Source organism: Heteronotia binoei, chromosome 9 (genome assembly GCF_032191835.1).
Source record: "Heteronotia binoei isolate CCM8104 ecotype False Entrance Well chromosome 9, APGP_CSIRO_Hbin_v1, whole genome shotgun sequence".
NCBI classification, from domain to species: domain Eukaryota; kingdom Metazoa; phylum Chordata; class Lepidosauria; order Squamata; family Gekkonidae; genus Heteronotia; species Heteronotia binoei.
In genome coordinates this window covers 8,197,349-8,220,473 of record NC_083231.1, presented here as the reverse complement: position 1 = coordinate 8,220,473, position 23,125 = coordinate 8,197,349, and the positions used below count along the sequence as shown (strand labels likewise).

General features: G+C 44.7%; 1 protein-coding gene across 1 annotated transcript in view; it reads left to right on the top strand.

The window, feature by feature from the left end:
* Positions 1-23,125, top strand: part of STIM2 (stromal interaction molecule 2) — a 125,184-nt gene that overhangs the window by 43,477 nt on the left and 58,582 nt on the right. The window contains exon 2 of the mRNA XM_060247279.1: positions 13,258-13,388. Within this exon, the coding sequence (XP_060103262.1) occupies positions 13,258-13,388 (131 nt within the window). The remainder of the gene's footprint in view (positions 1-13,257; positions 13,389-23,125) is intronic.

The following is a 23,125-nucleotide window of genomic DNA, read 5'->3' as shown; positions in this document are numbered from 1 at the left end:
GCCTTCCCCAATCATCTACACTTCCCCCCCCTCCCCCAGCAAGCTGGGTACTCATTTGACCAACCTCGGAAGGATGGACGGCTGAGTCAACCTCAAGCTGGCTTGAGTCATATTTAACATATCCCTAAATTCTGTTTTTTGAATGAAAAGAATACGTTTGCTGCATTAAATCTCTATGCTTTATTTCTGCTAAACGGAGCATAATATGGAGTTCGTTGCTGATGGTGGATTTCTTATAACATAGTAGTCAGCAAGGGTGGTTTTTTTGTAATGATTTTAAAGTTGCAAAGGAATTTGGAAATTTCATGTTTGGGCATTATAATGTATGGATCTTCTTCTCAACTGTATATGGCTTTGTTCTTATAACAGTGAAGCTTCTGAGTCTGGCAAAACGCTGTTGTAATGGCTCTGAGATATTATATTCAGTTTGCAGTTCCGTTTTTGTGAGGCAGGCTGAATTAACCGGGGTGAAAATTTTTGCATTGTGGATGGCCGAGTACTGAGAAGAGATCCAGGGAGACGGATGCTTTCGGAAGGGTGCAGTGGGATGAGAGAAACCTGGAGAGTGAAGAACAAGGTTTAGAAAGGGGTAGGCAGAGCAGCAGGAAAATTGGGGAGAGAACAATTTGCTTATGGGTGGAGGGATTTGGAGGAAATCCATAGTGGCTTCAGGTAAGGTGTGGTTGTAGGCTGTGACTGGTCAGAAGAAAGACCACCTGGGAAATGGGTTGGAGTAAGCAGTGCTCTGACATGCAGCAAGTTGAGGTGGTGGAGGTGAAGAACAGAGGAACTGAGGAAGGAGTGGGACAAAAGCTGGACCAACTAGAAGCCTGGGCCACTTTTGATTCATCGATTGTACTGCCGTGTTTGGTTCAGCAGTCGTACTGATATGCTTTGATTTGCCAGTTGCTTTGATTTGCCAGTTGATTTGCTGTCCTGCTTTCAGTTTCAAGCAGGCAACAATAGCAGGAGAACTCTTGTCGTGTCTGCCTGGCTTTGCTGTGTTTGGCCCGGTGGGTTAGAAGTGGTGGAATCGTGGCTTAGCACATTTTGAAAGACTCAATAGCTTGTTCTTGGGTTATTGGTCTTTGAGAAAGGTCGAGTTGGGCCAGAATCCTTTAGTTCGTTGAGCAGCTTGAAGGGGGAAAGAGGCAGCGTTTTCATCCCGTTTGGCAGAAAAGGTTTCGCCAATGACAGTATTCAAACTCTAATGCAGGATTGTGTGATGACGCTCTCGGCCTCCACCCAGAATTTGACCAGGTCTTCCATTCATCACAGGAAGGGTAACCCTGTCGCAAAGGACTTGCTCAGGTGTCTTTGAAAGACCGGGTTTGGTTTCTTCAGCCCAGTAGTCCAGACAGCAATCAGCCTAGGTCTCCAAAGTGAGCGACCTTCATGTGGCTGGGCTGCTTTTTAAGAGTTGCCGTGCGGCTATTGGAGGAGACTACGCTGGCCAAGATAGCATTGATGGCCACACCAGTATACCAGGATAGCTTTGATCGCCCAGCAACCTCCCAACAGCACACCGTTTCTGGTGCATCTCTTGTGGGGAATGCATGAGTATTACATCTGCTTTAATTGCCTTTGCTTCCACTTGCCTTCGCTTGTTGTTTGCTTTTCACTTTCCTCTTGAAGGAGGACACGGCTGTGCAGCATGGGCCAGTTTGGGCCCATGTTTCCCTCAGGGTCATGCAGTTCCTTCTTCCTGTTGGTCCCACTGCCCCCCTCTCTCTCTCCTTGCTAGTGGGAGTGATTGCTGCCCTGTTGTCAACAGCTGCTGAGCTGGGTTATTGGTCTAACTTCTGAGTTGCTTGTGGCATTGTTCGGGAAAGCTATTTAACCCACTCCAACAGCTGTCTTCCTTTGGCTAGCCAATTTGAATTCCAGTGGAATGAGCATCATCCGTCCAGAGATCTAGCGTTTCTTTGCCAAAATGGCTTACGTCCTAAAACCATGTCAGAATGACCAAGTGGGATACAAGGATGCATTCTTGTATTTGTGACATTTGCAGTCCTGGAGCCTTTGCATGCACTTGCATTTTGCTGCAACCTTGTCTCCCCCTATTAGCTTCATCCCATTGACTTCACAGATCTTTTATGGGGTGGATTTTTAAAACGTTGCTTTGTATGCCAGTCCAAGACGCTGCCGTATTCTTCTCCCTGTCACCAGTATAAAGGAAGTGCTGTGAAGCTAAGAATGGGTTGGCTCCCGGTGTGCGTTTCCTGTGCTTGGCGACACAGCCATTTCCAGTTACTGTGATGAACGGTTACAGGGGAAGCTTTTCTGGCCCCTTCAGTTTCCCCCCTCCTGCTCAGGAGTCCCCTGAATGCTGATGGAAACTTTAGAACAATGTAGCCAAACTTCAATGAAGACTTATTGAATCATGTTGTCTTGCAGAATTTCAGTTTAGAAATATCTTCTTGAAGTCTTTGAGGGTTCAGATCAAACTTGCCAATGCGTCTAGTTATAATTTTTTTAGATTGTGTGTTTGATGACTTTTCACTTAGACCCCTGAGCTGGTTTGAACCACTTCAAGTGTATGGACCTGACAGAATTTCAGATTGTTCAAACAAGGTTTCCATGTAGGGCAGAGGTGTCAAACAAGCGGCCCAGGGGCTGAATTGGGCCCCCAGAGGGCTCCCATCAGGCCCCCGAGCAACTGGCTGTTGTCTGTTCCTTCTCCCTCTCTCTTGCTTCCTTCTGCTTAACAGCTTGCTTTGCCAGGCTTGCTCAATCGCACAGGAGTTACAAAGCAAAACCTCTATTTCCTCCACTGGCTGAGGCTCCTCCCTTGGGGAGGAAAGGAGGAGACAAAGCTTCCTTTGCCAGGCTCTCTCAATCACACAGGAGACCTACCTAGCCAAGCCTCTCTTCCTTAACCATGTTTTCCCTTGAATCTTACCACAATATATCCAATGGCTTGCTTTTCAAAGAAAGGAGGTTTTAGAAGCTGGTATAGGGAAAAGCTACTATAAGGAGCCCCGTGGCACAGAGTGGTAAAGCTGCAGTACTGCACTCCAAACTCTGCTCACGACCTGAGTTCAATCTGGAAGCTGGGTTCAAGTAGCCCTGTAAAAAGTCTGCCAAGAAAATGTTGTGAAGGCAGCGTCACCCCAGAGTTCGAAACGAGTCCTTGCACCTTGACCTTTTTATCTAATACGATGGGTGCTGTCTGCCATGATAATTCAGTAGTAATGATATTGTGTATAAGCTCAGTATAATGGATTAATTTCAGAAGTCTACAACTTCATCATGATCTGGTCAATTCTTGGTCTTCCCTAGTGATGAAATTCAGTGTCGTCTTTGTTGACTACCACTTTGAGCATCCAAAAAGCGGATACCCGTATTTGCCGGCGTATAAGACGACTGGGCGTATAAGACGACCCCCCAACATTTCCACTCAAAATATAGAGTTTGTTATATACTTCCCGTATAAGACTACCCCCTCTTCCGCACACCTTCCACACACCAAATAAAAGGTAAAAGAACATTACAGTACCTGTCATTGTCACCATTGTGCGGCTGCAGCGCCTCCGGCCCGCCCCTGCATCTCCCTGTGACCGGCACTAGTGCGCATGTGCGAGACAAGGGGCGGGCTGGAGCGCCACTGCTTCCCGCCGAGCAGAACGGGCCGGTCACGCCGAAAAGGCTGGCACCCCTGTCTCGCTGCTGATGCTCACCGCAGCCACGCTGATGACCCTCTGCGGCCGCGCTGGATGCCGCGCGATACTGGACGGTATGTAGAATGAGGTGGGCGGGCATCGGGAGGCCACTATGGGCACCGGGCGAGCATCGGAAGGCCACTATGGGCAGCTATGTCTATCCCAACTGAAGTGCACCCGGCGTATAAGACGACACCCCCCCCCCCCACTTGGAGGCATGTTTTTCAGGGCAAAAAAGTCGTCTTATACGCCAGCAAATACGGTATATTACTTTCCCATTCACTTTCTTTTTCTCTTCTGCTCCCTCCTCCTCAACGTCCTTCCCCTTTTTACCCTGTTCAGAGCCAGTTTGGTGTAGTGGTTAAGTGTGCGGACTCTTATCTGGGAGAACCGGGTTTGATTCCCCACTCCTCCACTTGCACTTGCTGGAATGGCCTTGGGTCAGCCATAGCTCTTGCAGGAGTTGTCCTTGAAAGAGCCAGTGTGGTGTAGTGGTTAAGTGTGCGGACTCTTATCTGGGAGAACCGGGTTTGATTCCCCACTCCTCCACTTGCACCTGCTGGCATGGCCTTGGGTCAGCCATAGCTCTGGCAGAAGTTGTCCTTGAAAGGGCAGCTGCTGTGAGAGCCCTCTCCAGCCCCACCCACCCCACAGGGTGTCTGTTGTGGGGGAGGAAGGGAAAGGAGATTGTGAGCCGCTCTGAGACTCTTCGGAGTGGAGGGCGGGATATAAATCCAATATCTTCTTCTTCTTCTTCAGGCAAATCTTTTGAAGAACACCAGCTTGTGCATGTTTACTCTGAAGATTTTATTGCACAGAAATTGAACAGAATTGCAGAATTTTATTGCATGGAGCCCATCTCCCCCCCCCCCCCCCCCAGCAGTTCATGAGAAGTTCGTACAGTTCCTCATTCAGAGATCACAATTAGGGTGAGAAGAGAGAAGCCACTTCCCTCACAATGCTGCCGTTCAACTCCGGCTGCACAAAACATGTTACTGCGCTGATTTACTAGCTTCCTTGTTGAATACCAAGGCAAATCCAAGGTATAAGTCATCTTGAAAGCCCTTAGTGTAACTGGCTTAGGTTACATGTAAGGACACACTCTCCTGTGTGAGCTTGACCTCCTTAAACAGCTGTGGTAAGCTAAAACAATGGAATGAGTGGCCGGGCGTGGAGTTTTATTTCAAAAAGCACTTTCTGAGCTGACAGTTTTAGAGGGAGAGAAGGCTTTGTGAAGCTTGACATCTTCAGTTTGACCTAACCTCCCCCCACTTTCTGGAGTCTTGATCCGTTTCCCCTGCTCACGGAGATAATAATATTAGTGTTCTGGCTCGCATGCAAGAAGGCAGACACTCCGCTTCCTTGGTTGTAACCTTAAAAGCTTTTTAAAATCCCATCCTCAATTTAATTATGGCATTCAGCATAGTGATGTACTGTTGTTTATGGGGGTGTTCTGGAACAGCGTCTTAAGATTTATAAGATGATCCTGACGCTTTTCTGTCTTGGACGGTAGCCAGTGTATTATGTGTATGGTGTTAACATTCATTCTTTTAGTGTGTCTTGTCTTTCTGCTACTTCACTGAAAGTGGCTATTTCATTGTGTTTTATTTTTTTACCCTTGTGCACTTGTGATTGTTTGACTTTTCGAAAGAAGTGTGCATTTAGGCCTAGATCCCCCTTGTGCTGTTGCATCCTTAAACGGCAGGTAAACCTTAAGTGCGTTAAGGACTTTGCGTGATCCAAAAGAGGATAGCTCCTGATGGAGCGAGTTTTTTGTGCACTCTGTTTGCAAATGGACAGTCACACAGGGTTGGAGCTGAAGCATTTTGCCTAATTTCATAATTCCATACTCCTTTCTACACCTGTCCAAAAATCTTCTTGCCTTTGTTGTAAGTGCATTCATGTTTTGATGCCATTCATGCTTTTCTGTAGAGAGCCGGTTTGGTGTAGTGGTTAAGTGTGCGGGCTCTTATCTGGGAGAGCCGGGTTTGATTCCCCACTCCGCCACTTGCAGCTGCTGGAATGGCCTTGGGTCAGCCATAGCTATTGCAGGAGCTGTCCTTGAAAAGGCAGCTTCTTGGGAGAGCTCTCTCAGCCCCACCCACCTCACAGGGTGTCTGTTGTGGGGGGAGAAGATATAGGAGATTGTAAGCCGCTCTGAGTCTCGGATTCAGAGAGAAGGGCGGGGTATAAATCTGCAGCCTCCTCCTCCTCCATCTTCATCTTCTTCTCCAAGCTGCTGCTGTTTAATGTTTTCCTTCCCATTTGCCCTCACTGCCATATATATATATATATATATATATATATATATATATATATATATATATATATATATATATATATATATATATATATATATATATATATATATATATATATATATATATATATATATATATATATATATATATATACTCCAGGGTCTCAAGCGGAGGTTTTTCACACCTATTTGCCTGGACCCTTTTTTGGAGAAGCCAGGGATTGAACCTGGGACCTTCTGCTTCCCAAGCAGATGCTCTACCACTGAGCCACCGTCCCATCCCCATGTGACCAGACTATGGTGGCCCATATGATGTAGTCACCGATGCAGTGCTTCATCCTTTACGATGGCTTTGTGGATACCTATAACTGAAATTGCTTGGGTTGATCAGCTTGTCAGAGCAGTGCAGGGGAAGAAGTAGTAATATTGCTATGAAGAAACATCTGCAAGCCAGGAAAACAAGAAGAAAATGTTTCAATAGGCAAATGCTGAAACTGGAAAATAGCTTGGGACTTGGGAAATGGCCACGCTGAAGATGCGCAATGCACTCTCGCTATTTTAATGTTTAAGATATTGTGTGGCATGGGCAGGTTCATGCTTTGGAGTTCCATAGACCAGCGTTTCTCAATCTGTGGGCTGGGAATTGGGACTCAAAAAGTGGGTCGCAGAGCCTTTGGAAGTAAGTTGCAGGCCAGCCCACCCTAATTGCAGTTTCTGCCCATTGCAACCTTACTTTTTTTTCTTCCTCATTAATTCACATTCTAATCTCTTTCCCCCCCTCCCCCTAGTAAGTTTACGGTAGTAGCTGAAAGGGGGGAGCAGAAGGTCGGAGTGTCAGGCGTGGGTTCATTGAAGTTCTCAAGAACGCAGACTTAGTAGTTTAAAACAAAGTTGCATGCATTGGATACTTCAGAATTACTCCAAGCAAGCAGGTAAATTGGAACTGATAGAGACTGTTTCAACCTATAGCTATTTATCCTCTACTTCAAAAGCATTTACATCTAACCCACAATTCCCAAAACAAAAGGTTACTTTTGCATGTGAAACATTCCCAGCATTTCCCCCCTTATCTCTTCCGTTGGTGGTTACATTGCCCAGAGGCGCTGGCCTTGGAGCCTCCGGAGAGGAGGCGAGAAGCTGGCACCTACTGGTGGCTTCAAAGACTTTTGGCAACCTTTGATGGTCCTGGGAACGGCTCTCTACTCTTCCCCCCTCCCTCCTAGTCGGCCCCGTTTCTGGTTAGTAAGGATTCCCCCCAGCATATTTGATTATGGTTAGTAGCAGTGATTAATAATGCAGTGAATGAACAGAGCCTGACACGGAGAGTAAGTGGAAGCTGTTTAGCATACCATGGCAAAACCAGAGAAGAATAGAAAGAGGTGTGTGTGGAGGGTCGCTGTTTTGGTATGCTCCTTCAGCAGCCCTCCCTCTTGTCCAGCCCCCTGCAGTGTCTTGCAGATCTCTGCACTGAGCTCCTTGCCACCAACCTCTTCGCCGCTGCTGTCTTCAAGTATCTCTTCAACCTAGCCCCCCCCCCCCCCAGCTCAATGGCAGCTCTGCCCCGGGTGGCAAAGGAGGAGGAGAAGAGGATGAACTCCCACTCCCATGGGTTCATACTGGGGGCAGTTGCAACCTTTGTATGATGCATCTTGGTTTCTCAAAAGCATCTGGTAGGTCACGATAGAAGACAGGATGCTGAAATCGACGGGTGCCAAGGTCATAGTTTGCCTAGGCCATTAAAAACAACCACCTTTGGGCCAGTCCTGGATGGATCGCTGTACAAATTACATTTGGACTTGTGAGTCGCCGTACCAAAAAGGTTGGGAACCACTGCTGCGACAACTGTTTTTCATTACTATAAGACAACCGATGATATGCCTTCATTTGCAAATTGTTCCGCATTTTACTAATTTATCTGTTGCGTTCAGGTAGTCAGCTCAAGGTTGACTCAGCCTTCCATCCTTCCGAGGTCGGTGCATTGAGTCCCCAGCTTGCTTTGGGGGGGGGGGGTGGAAGTGGAGATGACTGGGGAAGGCAATGGCAAACCACTCTGTAAAAAGTCTGCTGTGAAGACACCCGTGATGTGATGTCACCCCAGAGTCGGAAACGACTGGTGCTTGCACAGGGGACTGCCTTTACCTTTTTAATTTTTTTTTTAAAAAAAATTAAATGCCAAATCCAGCCCCCCGATGGAGTGGCCGTCCATGGTTGACAACTTCTGCGTTTATTGGCTTCTGAGGTAAAAAGCAAATGCTACTTTGAGCATGTGATCATCATACGGAGTCCAATATCAGTGCTCTTGATAACTATCACTTTCTTTAAATACCTGATCTCTAGTCACCTGCCTCTAAAAGAAGTCTGTAGTATATAGGCAGAATCCTGTTTCTGAGTTTACAAAAAGGAATAAGATTCGGAACTGATTTTTTTCCCCTCTTAATAAAACTGCTTATCTCCATTTCAGGCAGGTCAGTGTCTTTCTGATATGTCCCTCACTCTCAAAAGCCTCTGGGAACTTGATCTGTACTTCTCTGGGGCAGGTATCAAATGTTCTCTTGACTAGTCCTCAGGGGAACTGACTCGGTCTCCCCCGCCTGATTCATTTGCAGTTCGGATAATTAAAAGGGCTGTTTTAATTCAATATCGTGTATTCCTCAGATTATGAGCCCTCGTCAAAAGAAAACAGAGTGACTAGCAGTAATGCTTCTTAGCAGAGGGAATTATAATTTATAATGCGTCTCCAAGTCTTTGTGGCATGACATAGCTCTGCATTTGGCTTTCTTTTACGGATCATCTGAGCCAGCACAAGAGAATTTGCCTCCCAAACATGCTAAATTTCCTGAGCTCCAAAGATTTCTTAATTAGAGAAGAGAGGGGAAATTCAATTAGACTCGATTGTACTGATTTATCGACTAGTCCGCATCTTGTCTTTCTGCCTTATCTGTCACTTTTAGAAACATGAAATAATGCAAACATTTTGAAGGGGGTCTTTTTTTGGGCGGGGGGAGAGTAACTGATTTGGGAGTGAGAGTAGAAATTTTGAAAAGAATTAACACGCAGTGGCTGTATTCTTATCAAGTCAAACTCATTTTACCTCTTTAGCAACGTAACATGTATAATTCTGCTTATAGCATTGTGCTGTTTCACGTATTTATGAAATCTTGATAGATCAGTGCTGTGGTTTTCTGCAAGCAAAACTTGCAAGTATCCCACTGAGTCCTTTGCTTCTTTCACATATTTATGCTACTTTTGCCTCTCTCCCCAAGGCATGCCTGTAGCTAGGGAATTTTAAGTGGGTGTGGGGTAGTCCCCTGTGCAAGCACCGAGTCATTGCCAACCCATGGGGTACTGCGTGGGGGATACGCTTACGAGTATCAGTGTGTGAACAAGATCTTAAGGTACAGGGTACTCATTTTACCGACCTCGGAAGGACGTAAGGTTGAGTCAACCTTGAGCTGGCTACCTGAGCCTGCCTTCCGCTGGGATCGAACATCCAAATCGCGATTTGTCATTATTTATTTATTTATATTAAGATTTATACCCCGCCCTTCTCACCTAAGTGTCTCAGGGCGGCTTACAACATAATAATTCAAACACTTCAGTTTAAAACATTTAAAATACAGTTAAACCATAAATTAATAAAAACAAGATAGAATAAAACCGGCGGTCTATAGCTACATTTTGTTCCATCCAAGATATTTTTCATAGTCTGCAGAGTCAGTTAATGTCATAGGCCTGCCGGAAGAGGGCTGTCTTACAGGCCCTGCGGAATTGCCCTAGATCCCGCAGGGCCCGCACCTCTTCCGGCAGCTGGTTCCACCAATAAGGTGCCGTTATTGAGAAGGCCCGATCCCTGGTGGATTTTAGACGGGCCTAGTCGCACTGTACACTGTATTGATCCAGGCTGCACCTGGAGTCTTGTGTGCAGTTCTGGAGGTCTCTCTTCAAAAAGGATGTGGAGAGAATGGAGCAGGTGCAGAGGGAAGTGACGAGGATGACCGGGAGCCTGGAGACCGAGCCCTAGGAGGAAAGGCTGAGGGCCTTGGGGATGTTCAGTCTGGAGCAGAGGAGGTTGAGGGGGGTCATAATTGTTCTCCTGAAGTATTTGAAGGGCTGTCACTTAGAGGAGGGCAGGGAGCTGTTCCTGTTGGCAGCGGAGGAGAGGATTCACAATAATGGGTCTAAATGAAGCGTGGGAAGGTACTGGTTGGATATTAGGGAAGATATTTTTACAGTAAGAGCTGTTCATGGAGAGAGCCAGTTTGGTGTAGTGGTTAAGTGTGCAAACTCTTATCTGGGAGAACTGGGTTTGATGCCCCACTCCTCCACCTGCACCTGCTGGAATGGCCTTGGGTCAGCCATAGCTCTCACTAGAGTTGTCCTTGAAAGGGCAGCTGGTGTAAAAAGCTCTCTCAGCCCCACCCATTTCACAGGATGTCTGTTGGGGGAGAAGATATAAGACATTGTAAGCCTGTCTGAGTCTCTGATTCAGAGAGAAGGGCGGGGTATAAATCTGCAGTCTTCTCTCAGCTCTGTGATTCTTTGAATTACCTATGAGATGTCCAACACAAAAGGTAGGATCCAGTTTGGTGTAGCAGTTAAGAGTGGAGAACTGGGTTTGATTCCCACTTCTCATGCAGCCAGCTAGGTGATCTTGGGTCAGTCAGAGTTCTCTCAGAGCCCTTTCAGCCCCACCTACGTCACAGGGTGTCTGTTGTGGAGAGAGGAAGGGAAGGAGATTGTAAGCCGCTTGGAGATTCCAAGTGAAGGACAAGGTATAAACCTTCCTCTTCTTCTTAAAAGTTTGTAAAGAGATTAAATAATATTTGTTGCTTCGTGGGGCAGAACACATCGTATTGTCCTTTCTTTTTTTTATTGTTTACGTCATGGAGGATGGAAGGCTTCCTTAGATTTTTCTAACAGTGTGTTTGAAAGTGGATAGCGATTTGTGGAAACAAGTGGTGGGAACATCAACACTATTCTCCGTCTTTAAAAGATTTGGTGCTTTGTGGGTAAATTGCCCTCGTTATGTAATTGTTATTCACTGTTAGTTCATACAGTATGGTTTCTTTGCTGTTATACTTTAGTGCAGTGGTCCCCAACCTTTTTGGCACCAGGGACCGGTTTGGTGGAAGGTAATTTTTCCACAGACTGGGGTGGGGTGGGGTGATGGTTGCGGGATGATACAATTGTGCACTTTATTGTGGTTTGGCGGTTAAGTGGACGGACTCTTATCTGGGAGAACCAGTTTTGATTCCCCACTCCTCCACTTGCAGCTGCTGGGATGGCCTTGGGTCAGCCATAGCTTTCGTAGGAGTTTTCCTCGAAAGGGCAGCTTCTGGGAGAACTCTCTCAGTCCCAGCTACCTCACAGAGTGTCTGTTGTGCGGGAAGAAGATAAAGGAGATTGTGAGCTGCTCTGAGATTCAGAGTGGAAGGCAGGATATAAATCCAATGTCGCCGTCGTCTTCTTATTACTACATTGTGGTATATAATTAAATAATTATACCATTCCCGGCCTGGTTGCTAACAGGCCACGGACTGGGACCGGTCCACAGCCTGGGGGTTGGAGGCCCCTGCTTTAGGGCATACAGCGATGTATTATGGTAGGTGTAGATGAAATGCGTACTGCCTTCAAACCTCTGTTCTGATTCTGTATGGTGGATCTGAGAATCTTTCCTACGTGAGCTACTATTTAAAAAACGTTTCTAGCTGGTATTTTGGTCTGATTATCAGCGTTCTTCTGCAAAGATCACTGTTGACACATAAACAGGCATCTGCAAAACCTGAACTTTAGTGTTCTCTCATTAGCAGATTATACATGTGAACTATTTGCAAGCAAATCTCAAATGGCACAGTTAGTTCTCTGTTTAATGAAATGCCTCCTGACTTGCAAATAAATATGTTCAAGATGATAACGGTAAAGGTAGTCCCCTGTGCAAGCACCAGTCGTTTCCAACTCTGGGGTGATGTTGCTTTCACAGCGCTTTCACGGCAGACTTTTTATGGGACGGTTTGCCATTGCCTTCCCCAGTCATCTATACTTCCCCCCCAGCAAGCTGGGTACTTGCTTTACCAACCTCAGAAGGACGGAAGGCTGAGTCAACCTCAAGCCGTCTACCTGAACCCAGCTTCTGCCGGGATTGAACTCAGGTCGTGAGCAGAGAGTTCCGACTGCAGTACTGCAGCTTTACCACTCTGCGCCACGGGGCTCTTGTTTAAGATGATAAAACCCATCTAAAGAAGGTACTTCACATGTTATGCAGAGCCAAGCCTAAAACTGCCCTAGTATACCCAGCAGGGTTTTGTAACCAATCCAGTGTATACAATCCACATATTTACAAGCTCATTTTTCATGTATGTCGATCTCTATAATCTTCCGTGCCCACATACCTGCATATCTAGGCACACACATCTGCATGTACCTAAACAAGCATGTGAACCTCTGAGCCCCCCAACTCATCCATACACACCTAAATTTTGTGCCTGTAGTGTTTCTACATAAACAGCAGCATGGGGTTGTAACGCAGAGGAGCAGTTCTCATGCTTCATGAGGGTGTGGGAACTTCTTTCTCATGGTGTCTTATGCACAGAAGAATGGTGCAGCCTTTTTGAAGAAATTCTCCCAGCACAATGTCATGGCTTCTAGCAATTCCTGTTTCACCTGGATTGCAAAAATGTACAATTTTAAAGCCCCCCCCTCCCCCAACAAGGGCTCTTCAGTCAGTGTAGTTGAATGGTTTTTTTGGGGGGGGGGGATGGTTGAGAAGTTATTAACACTCCTCCCCCCACAGAGCGCCTTTTGCACATGCAGCATTTCAGCTTTTCCTCTCCTTTGCTCATAGATAAATCATGTATGTTGAAGTTCATTTAAGGCTCTTGGAAAGCTTAGTGTTTGAGGTCTTGGAAGCAGCTTGGAAACTACTTCTCCATGGGATGTTTCCTAAGTGGAGCCACCAATCACAAGGGTCTTTGCTACCTAATCAACATGTGGTTAGAAGAAAGAGCGTGGATTTGCAGTTCTTTCTTACACGTGACTCTAGTAAGTTTCCACATATACAGCACCATGGGACTGTCCCATGAACAAGCAATTCTCTTGTGTCCTGGGCAATGTTCCCTCTAAGCTGGAGGCTAAAAATGTGTGAGTTGGCTCATGCTAACTCAGCTTAGAGGGAAGAATGGTCCTGGGGCGTGTGAACTCTGTGATGCTGCGTGTTCCCTGTTCCTGGGTTGACATAAACGATGCTTTCAGGTCTGAAGTGGGTGGCTTTTGCTTGTTCCTTCATTTTCTGCTGAAAAGTCAAAAACTGAAATGTTTTGTTTCTGGTTTTGTTCCTAGATCCTTGTCATTTACTGACCCCACCGTGTTTTACTGAGGAGGACAGATACAGTCTTGAAGCGCTCCGCACAATTCACAAACAAGTGGATGACGACAAAGATGGTGGTATCGAAGTAGAGGAAAGTGATGAGGTAGGTGTAGAAAATACTTTTCTCACTATTGCTTGGAGCCTTATTCCAGTTCAGATCAGTGATTCCGAAGACCTGCCATCTCCTGTATAAACCTACTGCTAGTTGAGATGATTTCGGAGGTCCGGTTCTGTGTACCCTCATTGGCAGACATACGTTGGGTGTGCTTCAGAAATGGGCCTCTAATGCTTTGGCACCAAGACTTGGGAGTTTCTTCCTCACAAAGGCTTATCTGGTACTATGTTAAAATGTTGTTGCTTAGCAGAGCCCTGAAGACTTCAGTGGAATGCTTTTATTCCTGGACTGTTTTGTCTGCAGGAACTTTTTATTAACATTTTTAACAATCCGTTCTGATCTCTGTGTGTTACCTTGCTGTGTCTTTTATTTGCGGTACTTAATTATTATAACTGGTAATACTTATAGGCAATGTTCCCTCTAAGCTGCAGAGTCTTGTGAGCAAAAATTCTACTTTGTGAGCTACCGATATTAAAGTTCTGAGCTGCTGGCATTAAAGTTGTGAGCTGCTGCATACAATATTGTGCTCTGGGGTCATCCTTCCTGAGCTGTGTGAGCTGGAGACTCAAAATCTGTGCACTAGCTCACGCTAACTCAGCTTAGAGGGAACACTGCTTATAGGGAACACTGCTTATAGATCTTTGGGCTGATTTGTTGGGACCCAACATTTGTGTTGAAGTGATTTTTTTTCATCACCTTCTCTTTCCCCCCAACATCCTTCTGCACTTCTGAAATGCTGAGAATTGCTGGATCTTCCATGAGAGGATGTCACATGTATTGTACAATTTAAGTGATATCTGTTCTTGTATAAATATGAGAGACATGTGGACATAGGTTTCATCTGAGCATTGCTTTGTTTGGTTTTTGGGATGCCTTTGGAGTTTTTGTTCCATCTGGCTTTGAATATAGACCGTGTAGAAAGGACAACAGCAGGTGTTTCCTGTTTACTTTGAGGATGGGTGCAGGAAAGAGGTAATTTTAAAACTAATAATAATTTTATCAGATTTCTGATCTTGTAGATTTTTGACACGTCGTCATTAGCAGCCGTTAATGCTAATCCTGGATTAATTCAGAACCTGGATTTAAACCCTAGTTCTTTAAGGGAGGCCCCAATTAATTCTCAGCACTTGTTTTTGAATAAAACACTTTTGAACTGGAACCAGGGTGGTGGTGGTGCTTCTGGGTTTGAAGTTCTACTTTGGCTGTGTGGAAGGGTGAGATAATGTTACCTGAGACGCAGGAAGGCAGCTTGTGTTTAGCCTTCAGACATACACTCTTGTGGGTGAGAGATCTTTGAATTCGGTTTCACATGAGCAGTCTGCCAGAAGAAACTGGGTGGAAGGGGGCACTCAGAGACAGAAATGGGGTTCTCAGTCTTTCTTTGTCAGTTTTTTACGTTAAATGAAGGTGACGAAGGGGTCGGCAGATTGAAAAAACAATGCAAATACTGTGTTTGGAAAATCACCATGATATGTAACTGGATGGCATATAAAATCACACGGGCGTTTGGAGAATAATAAGCAACAGAAAGTAAATCACTATAAATGGGACTATCTGGACATAGCATCCCTCAGGCTAGTTGAAAGATGGAACCCAACTTTGCTGGTATTAGCATAGAGAATCATAGAGTTGGAAGGGACCTCCAGGGTCAAGAAACGTACAGATACCTCCCCCTAAATTCACAGGGTCTTCATTGCTGTCAGATGGCCATCTAGTCTCTGTTTAAAAACCTCCAAGGAAGGAGAGCCCACCACCTCCCAAGGAAGCCTGTTCCACTGAGGAACCGCTCTAACGGTCAGGAAGTTCTTCCTAATGTTGAGCTGGAAACTCTTTTGATTTAATTTCAACCCATTGGTTCTGGTCCTACCTTCTGGGGCCATAGAAAACAATTCCACACCATCCTCTATATGACAGCCCTTCAAGTACTTGAAGATGGTGATCATACCCCCTCTCAGCCGCCTCCTCTCCAGGCTAAACATGCCCAGCTCCTTCAACCTTTCTTCATAAGACTTGGTCTCCAGACCCCTCACCATCTTTGTCGCCCTCCTCTGGACCCGTTCCAGCTTGTGTATATCCTTCTTAAAATGTGGTGCCCAAAACAGAATGCAATACTCCAGGTGAGGTCTTACCAGAGCAGAATAAAGCGATACCATCACTTCACGTGGTCTGGACACTATTCTTCTGTTGACATTCTTAACACAGTTTTTATTTGTGCCTTTATCATTGAGGCCAAAAGTCATTGCTTGCATTTTTTTACTCCTCTTTAATATTTAGGATTCTTGTTGCTGTTGGTAAACTTTGGGCTGCCCTGGGGTTGGAGCAGTGTTAGAAACCAGCTTCCCATTGGCAGGAATATTCGCATCGGAGCTGTCATAGGAACAGCTGAGATGCTAATAGGGGATCTAGGTGAGGTAACTGGATCATCTGAGAGCCTTGTAGGTGCTCATGGGCCCAGAGACTAGCAGATAATCTTAATAAGGTGCTTCTTTTTGGAAAGAATGAGCCTGGGCATGGGTACAGGATGGGTGTATTTTTTGTGTGAAATCTGCATTGTAAGGTAGAGAGGTCAATGTTAATGATTTAGAAGACGGATTTCTGGAGGAAGCTGCATTGTTTGGTGAATCCCTGAATAGTTCGAAAAGATACATTGGTTGTTGTTTTTTTAAAAGTGTGTGTGTGTGTGTTTGCATCTGGAAGTCATGTAGACTTCTGGTGACAGACACCTACTGGAAGCCTGGAGGATATTCAGAGAGGTGGCTGAACAGAGCCTGCCCCTGTCCTCTCGACTGGGTATTTCAAGGAAGTCTCCCATCTACTGACCACAGTCGACCCTGCTTAGCTTTGACAAGATCAGGCTTGCCTGAGCTATCCTGGTCAGGGCCAAAAGGATACATTGTTGTTTGCAAACCCGACTGATTATCTGTAGCCAAAAGTTGTCAGACGTCTTGTTGCCCCCCCCCCCCTTCGCACCAAGTGAGCCTCTCTCAGCCTCTCAGAGCCATGGCAACTAAGAGCGGAGACAGCAACAGCTTCTTATCTGCAGAGGAGCTTGAAGTCCTCCTCGCTGGCATTCAGCGTGACATCAGAGGCAGCATGACCCTCAGTGGGCACGCTATGGCATGCCCAGTGGAACTGCATAAGAGTGTCAAAGACAAAAAAGGCACCCAAAAGAACCATTTATTGCAGTCAACCCCAAAGGCTGGAGTTCCTGCAGTTCCTCATATCACCAAACTATGCACCCAGTTGGGAATCGCAGTGAACCTTCTCCTGCCTAGAGATGTAACATTTCCGGAAATTTTGAATTCATAGCAACAGCTGAGATGCTAATAAGGGATTTAGGTGAGGTAACTGGATCATCTGAGAGTCTGGTAGGTGCTAATGGGCCCAGTGACTACCAGATAATGACTTTCAGATGCAAACACATACACACAATTTCAGGTTTTTCCCCGAAAAAAAGCAGAAATTTTCGGAAAAATTGAAAAAAAAATGTTACATTAGCACTTCTTTTTTCTTTTCCAGATTGAAAGTCATTCTGTTACTTTAGGCACATAAAATATGACTATAGACAAGTTTACTTGGCGTGAAATTATCACAACTAAGCATATTAAAAATATAGTGTATCCAAACAATTTTTACAAACAGAATTTACTTTTTAAAATAATATTTATTTGTAATTGTAACAAATGGAGCAACAATCTCCTGAACTGTTTACTAGTTTATGTGGAACAGACAAAAAACCCTCCACAAAACAATTTTTAAAAATCCTGAAGTAACAATTATTAATATTTCCTCTCCACAATATTAAATAAAATTTAAAAAAAAACCATTCATTGTGTAAAAATAAAACGTTCCATAATCATTTTTTTCCCTTTCCTTTCCTTTTTTCAATTTTTCCAATTTTTGGGGGGGAGGGGGTGGGGAAGACTTGGAGGAAAAAATGGCTTTCTCCCCAGATTTTTCCGGGGGTTTTTTCTGGGCCTTTACATCTCTACTCCTGCCTCTGTGGGGCTCTGGGAGGGCGTGGAACTTAGCAGAGCCAGGCAGTAACTTCCATTTGAGTAGGAGTCAGCCTTAGATCAGGAGTCCACAGCAAGTGGCTTCAGATACTTCCCCCTCCCCCCAGATTTTCTTCCCCTCATCAGAAAACAATGAGAGAGATTTATAATTTTTGCCAAATGGGAGGTTTTGATACAAGTAGAGCCCATCCCACTTCTTCCTCCTCACCCTCTCCACACAGACGGAGAGAAAGGGGGAAAAAACCCCATCGGCTCACCAAAGCAGCTCAGAAAGAGGGAAAGATCACATCAGTCGAGGGAAGAACTTCCTCAGATAGTCATCTAACTGAGAGGGAGGAGGGTGAATTCCTTTCTGATGAAGAAGAAGGGGAGATAGGTATCCCAGAGCCATCTACTAGTTTTTCAGTATTTATTGTCAAAAACTATGGCTGCATTGGCGCTCCAGGAGTCTTCCATAGCAGAAGAACAAACCCTCTGCGGCCCCTAGTTATGAAAATAGAGCCAAACGAAATTGAGTTCTTTCCCAAATCCGACACATCAGAAAAGGGTTTTCTCCTTTCTGGAATTTTTTGAGAAACAGATGAGGGCTGAATGGACAAAACCTGTGGCTACTAAGTAATATGTGGGGTTCATAAAGAAATTATATCACAGATGAATTCTTACAGGTCCCCCTGGTGGACACACCAGCCATGGCACTTCAGTCCTTTGGTTTATTCTCCAAAGGTAAGTATGGGTAGCATTAGAGACAGCCTAGGTCAGGGGTGGGGAACAGTGGCTCTCCAGATGTTTTTTGCCTACAACTCCCATCAGCCCCAGCCATTGGCCATGCTGGCTGGGGCTGATGGGAGTTGTAGGCAAAAAACATCTGGAGAGCCACTGTTCCCCACCCTGGCCTAGGTAAAAGAGCCAAGTTTGCCTTGAGGAAAGCCCATGAAGCTACCTCCATAGTAATTAGGGCAGCAGCAACAGCCTTAGTGATATCCAGGGCCAGCATAGTTTGGACAAGAAAAGTCATTCAACTTCTTCTGGGTAACAACCACCATTTAATAGAAGGAGCCAATGGAATTTTAAAAGTATCTTCATTCGCAGCAGATGCCACTCCAAATAATCCTGGTGGTCCCATTCTGGCCATGTCGCTCATGGTTTTCCAACTTAAGAGAAATGTCTACAGCTCCACCTCTGAACCTGCTTCTGTCTCCAGCATGCTACAGCAGGGACCCATTTGGCATCCCAATCCTGGTGGTTGAAACTAATCACATGGAGATTGAGAGGAACAAATTTCTTCAAGTAGGATATTCTGCAGAGGCCATTGACATGCTATTAGCCTCTAGGGGCCAATCAGAAGTCAGGATTTTTTAACACCACCTGGAAAGCCTTCATCAGATGGAGCAGAAGGAAAGGAGTGAACCCATTAAAACTGCACATTACTTCTATCTTATCCTTCCTTCAAGATAGATGAAAGGCACCCACATTGAGAAGGCAAATCACAGCATTACCTACAATATTACCCCATTTTCAAGGTCCAAGCACCCTCTCATCGGACGCTTCCTCAGAGGTGCGGTCTTAAAAGACCTCCCCACCAAGCCATGGATTTCCCACATGGAAACCGAATGGCATCCTTTCTGCCCTTGCCAAACCTTCCATTGAACCCCACCAAGGATATACCTTTAAAATGGTTGAGGCTGAAGGCTCTATTTCGCACAGCTATAACTTCAGTTAGAAGAGTATCAGAACTTGGAGCGCTGTCCATCAAGCCAGAATTATGTGTTTTTCATCAGGATAGGGTGGTTCTGAGAACTTACCCAAAAATCTGCTTAGCCTTTCATAGATCTCAAGAGATCAGTTTTCTCTCTTTCTGTCCCAATTCTGTCCACCCCAACGAAGAGGTGTGGCACACTTTGGACATCCAGAGTGCTCTCATGGCCTGTTTCTCCAGAACCAAACATTTTTTTAAAAATTGTTCACAAACATTTCCCCACCAAGTACTAGGAAGAAAATGTCCAGGTCTGTTATAAGCAGCAAAGTTAAAATGTGCATTGTAGAGGCATACAAGGCCAGCAAGCTAACCATCCCAAGTGGTATTACAGCACCCTGCATCAGGAGTAACATGGCATCAGCCAACTACACCTCTGTAGAAGAGGTATGTGGAGCTGCTACCTGATCTTCTATCACTACCTTCCCAAGGCACTACACAATAAATCTCTAGAACTCAGAAGAGGCATCCTTCGGCCAAAGGCTGCTCCAGCACGTTCTAGATGCAGGACAACTTCCCACCCCAAAACTAGGTCACTGCTCTGGGAGGTCCCAGCAAGATGTCCTCTGCCTCAGAGGGAGAATGCCATTGGACACTTCCTGTGAAGGGTCCTTCTCCTCTGAGGACAGGAGGACATCTTGGCCCTCCCAAAGTCATCATCCCATTAGAGTTATTGTTAGTTATTTCCTGTCTTTATTTCCTCTTTTTACTTGCCCGTTAATAGTTTATCTTCTTGGCACTGTTGGGTAGCATGTTGTTTAATAGAGGTAAAATTTCAGACCCCTGCTTTTGGAGTTACTAGGACTGGGACGGAAGGTGACTTCTACCTCAGAGACAAGAAGTTAGATGAATTTGATCCTGCCTCCCTGTTTGGATGATGGGAATCGCCCAGCAAGATGTTCTCCTGTTCTCAGAGGAGAAGAACTCTGCATGATAAGTGTCCAGTGGCCTTTCTGTTCTCTGTCAAAACTCAGCAAACTGGAAACAGCCTGGCTGGTTTTGCCCATTTCCTATCTTCAAATGAGGAGAACAATTACAGTTGGAGAAATTAATGTGATAAGGATTATAGCCCATGTAATCCACAATTTAGATCAATCTAACTTCCCTGTTGACCCTTTTGTTTCTTTCTTTCCCCCAGCTATTATGCTTTCCCTCTCCTTAACACTTAGCTTTCATTTTCAGCATCATCATACTGTATCTAGTTTAGTAGCTCTTAACAAGAGATGTGAAGGCCCAAAAAAACCTGGAAAAATTCAGGGGGGAAACGTGGGGTGTGTGTGTGTGTGTGTGTTTTTTTCCCCTGAAGCCTTTTTTGTTTTTTTCCGAAAAAATTGGAAAAATTGAAAAAAAGAAAAGAAAAAAATGATTATGGAACGGTTTATTTTAACATGATGAATAAAATATTTTAAGATAAGGTGTTCAAATATTTTCCAAACCATTTCTAAAAATTATGTATGGTATCAGATTATTCTAATTTCTGTGCACTGAGGACAAGCAAGTCCTAGCTCATGCCCATTCATTGAAACCTAGTCCTACACTCCCTTCTATACACTTCCTCCTCTTCAGTTCTTTTTATGAGAATGAGTTTTTTATTTTTAATACTGTGGAGAGGAAATATGAATAATTGTTACTTCTGGATTTTTAAAAATTGTTTTGTGGAGGTTTTTCTTGTCTGTTCCACATAAACTAGTAAACAGTTCAGGAGATTGTTGCTCCATTTGTTGAAATTACAAATACATATTATTTAAAAAGTAAATTATGTTTGTAATAATTGTTTGGATACACAATATTTTTAATATGCTAGTTGTGATAATTTCATGCCAAGTAAAATTGTCCAGTCATATTTTATGTTCTCAAAGTAACAGAATGACTTTCAATCTGGAAAAGAAAAAAGTGCTAATGTAGCATTTTTTTTTCAATTTTTCCGAAAATTTCCATTTTTTCTGGGGGAAAAAACGGGTTTTTTTTTTCTAAGCTTCAAAATTTCCAGAAATTTTACATCTCTACTCTTAACCCTTTATCTGCTGTGCCTGCTATTGAATATGCTGCATTATCAATATCTTCCCAGCTGCAAGTAGAACATTAGGACATTAAAAACAGCACTATAGATAAGGCCACTTTTTAAAGGTAGTATTTATATCTGTTTATAGTATGAATGTATCTTAGTGAGACTCTGGCCTGCAATGACCATCAGCCTGCCTCCTTAATATTAGGTGTGATTCCTGTTACGTCACTTTCCAAAAGGACCTTGGAAAGGAACACAGGATACCTTGAGTTAAACTGCTATTCATCTGCTGCTTATCAGAAGCCATAGTAGTGTAGATAGATCCAAATAGGCAGCCGTGTTGGTCTGAAGTAGTAGAACAATGCTAATGCAACCCAGATCAAAGGTTTTCTGAATTTGTTGATTTACTGTTCTGCTATTGGATTTTAACTCTGTACCACTTGGCATTCCAAACCCCACCAGCTATGTGTGGCTCTGCTTACTGTACCTCATTCCCCGTCTGAAGAAGTGTGCATGCACACGAAAGCTTACGTTCTGAATAAAAATAGTAGTGCAGAGTAAGAACTGCCTAAAATATTGGATCTCCCCCTCTTCTGGTTGTGAATGTTTCCTAGTATTTGAGATTCTGTTCCATAAGGCCAAATGGTAGGTGTTTGGAATTTCTTGTGTAGCTTTTGTGGAGAGAGCCCTTCAGGAGTGACCTTTATTCAGACTCATCTACTGTCCATCCTCAGTCTTTCATTTCCTCTCCCTGGCTCTGCCTGAAAGGTTTTATTGCCCTAGGTGAATTTACCTTCCCTGCCCGCAATTTGATTTTAAGTTGAACAGCAGAATATTAGTGCATTGAAAGGTCAAGAACTGACCATTTAATGTTTTCATTTTCATTGTGCCACTGTACTTTCTTCCAGGTACAGCTGTCTGTTCTGTGAGTGGTTGACAGAGAGTTCACCCAGTTGTCACCCAGCTAGCAGGCTGCTAAGCCGCCTCTCTGATTCCTCCCCCCCCCCCCCCCCCCACAATACAGGCAGCAAAGCATTCTCTTAGATACTTTACATGGATGAGACAAGTGCCTTGAATTTTCGCACAGCTTCATGGTTGGGGCAGCACTCCTGTATTCTTGCCTTCTGCCTCTGTGTCCAAATGAACCACTACACAGTACTTACACACACACAGAGGTTTTAAGTGGCATTATAGAGCTGTCATTGTCTCTAGGTCATTCATTTTTAGTCATATAGTAGTCTCTAGTCAACTAGTTCTGCTACGGCAGTGGTCCCCAACCTTTTTAGCACCAGGGACCAGTTTTGTGGAAGACAATTTTTCCATGGACCGGGGGGCAGGGCGCACAATGGTTTTGGGATGATACAATGGTGCACTTTGTTTCTAAAGTGTATGGTGTGGTGGTTAAGTGTGCGGACTCGTATCTGGGAGAACAGGGTTCGATTCTCCACTCCTCCACTTGCAGCTGCTGGAATGGCCTTGGGTCAGCCATAGCTCTGGTAGGAGTTCTCCTTGAAAGAGCAGCTTCTGGGAGATCTCTCTGAGCCCCACCCACCTCACAGGATGTCTGTTGTGGGGGAGGAAGGGAAAGGAGATTGTGAGCCACCCTGAGATTCAGAGTGGAGGGTGGGATATAAATCCAATGTCATCTTATTATTATTATTGCTACATTAATATATAATGAAATAATTATACAACTCACGGCCCTGTTGCTAACTGGGACCGCTCCACGGCCTGGGGGTTGGGGACCCCTGTGCTAGGGGATAGAATTAATTATCATATGGCATTGTGTGTGGTATAGCCTTAAGTGCTAGCTTTTGTTTTTTTTAGTGTTATGCATGACAAGCTAGACTTATTCTGAGGTGGCTGAGAGAGCTCTGAAAGAACTGGGACTGACCCAAGGTCACCCAGCTGGCTTCATGTGGAGAAGTGGGGATCGAACTCAGTTCTTCAG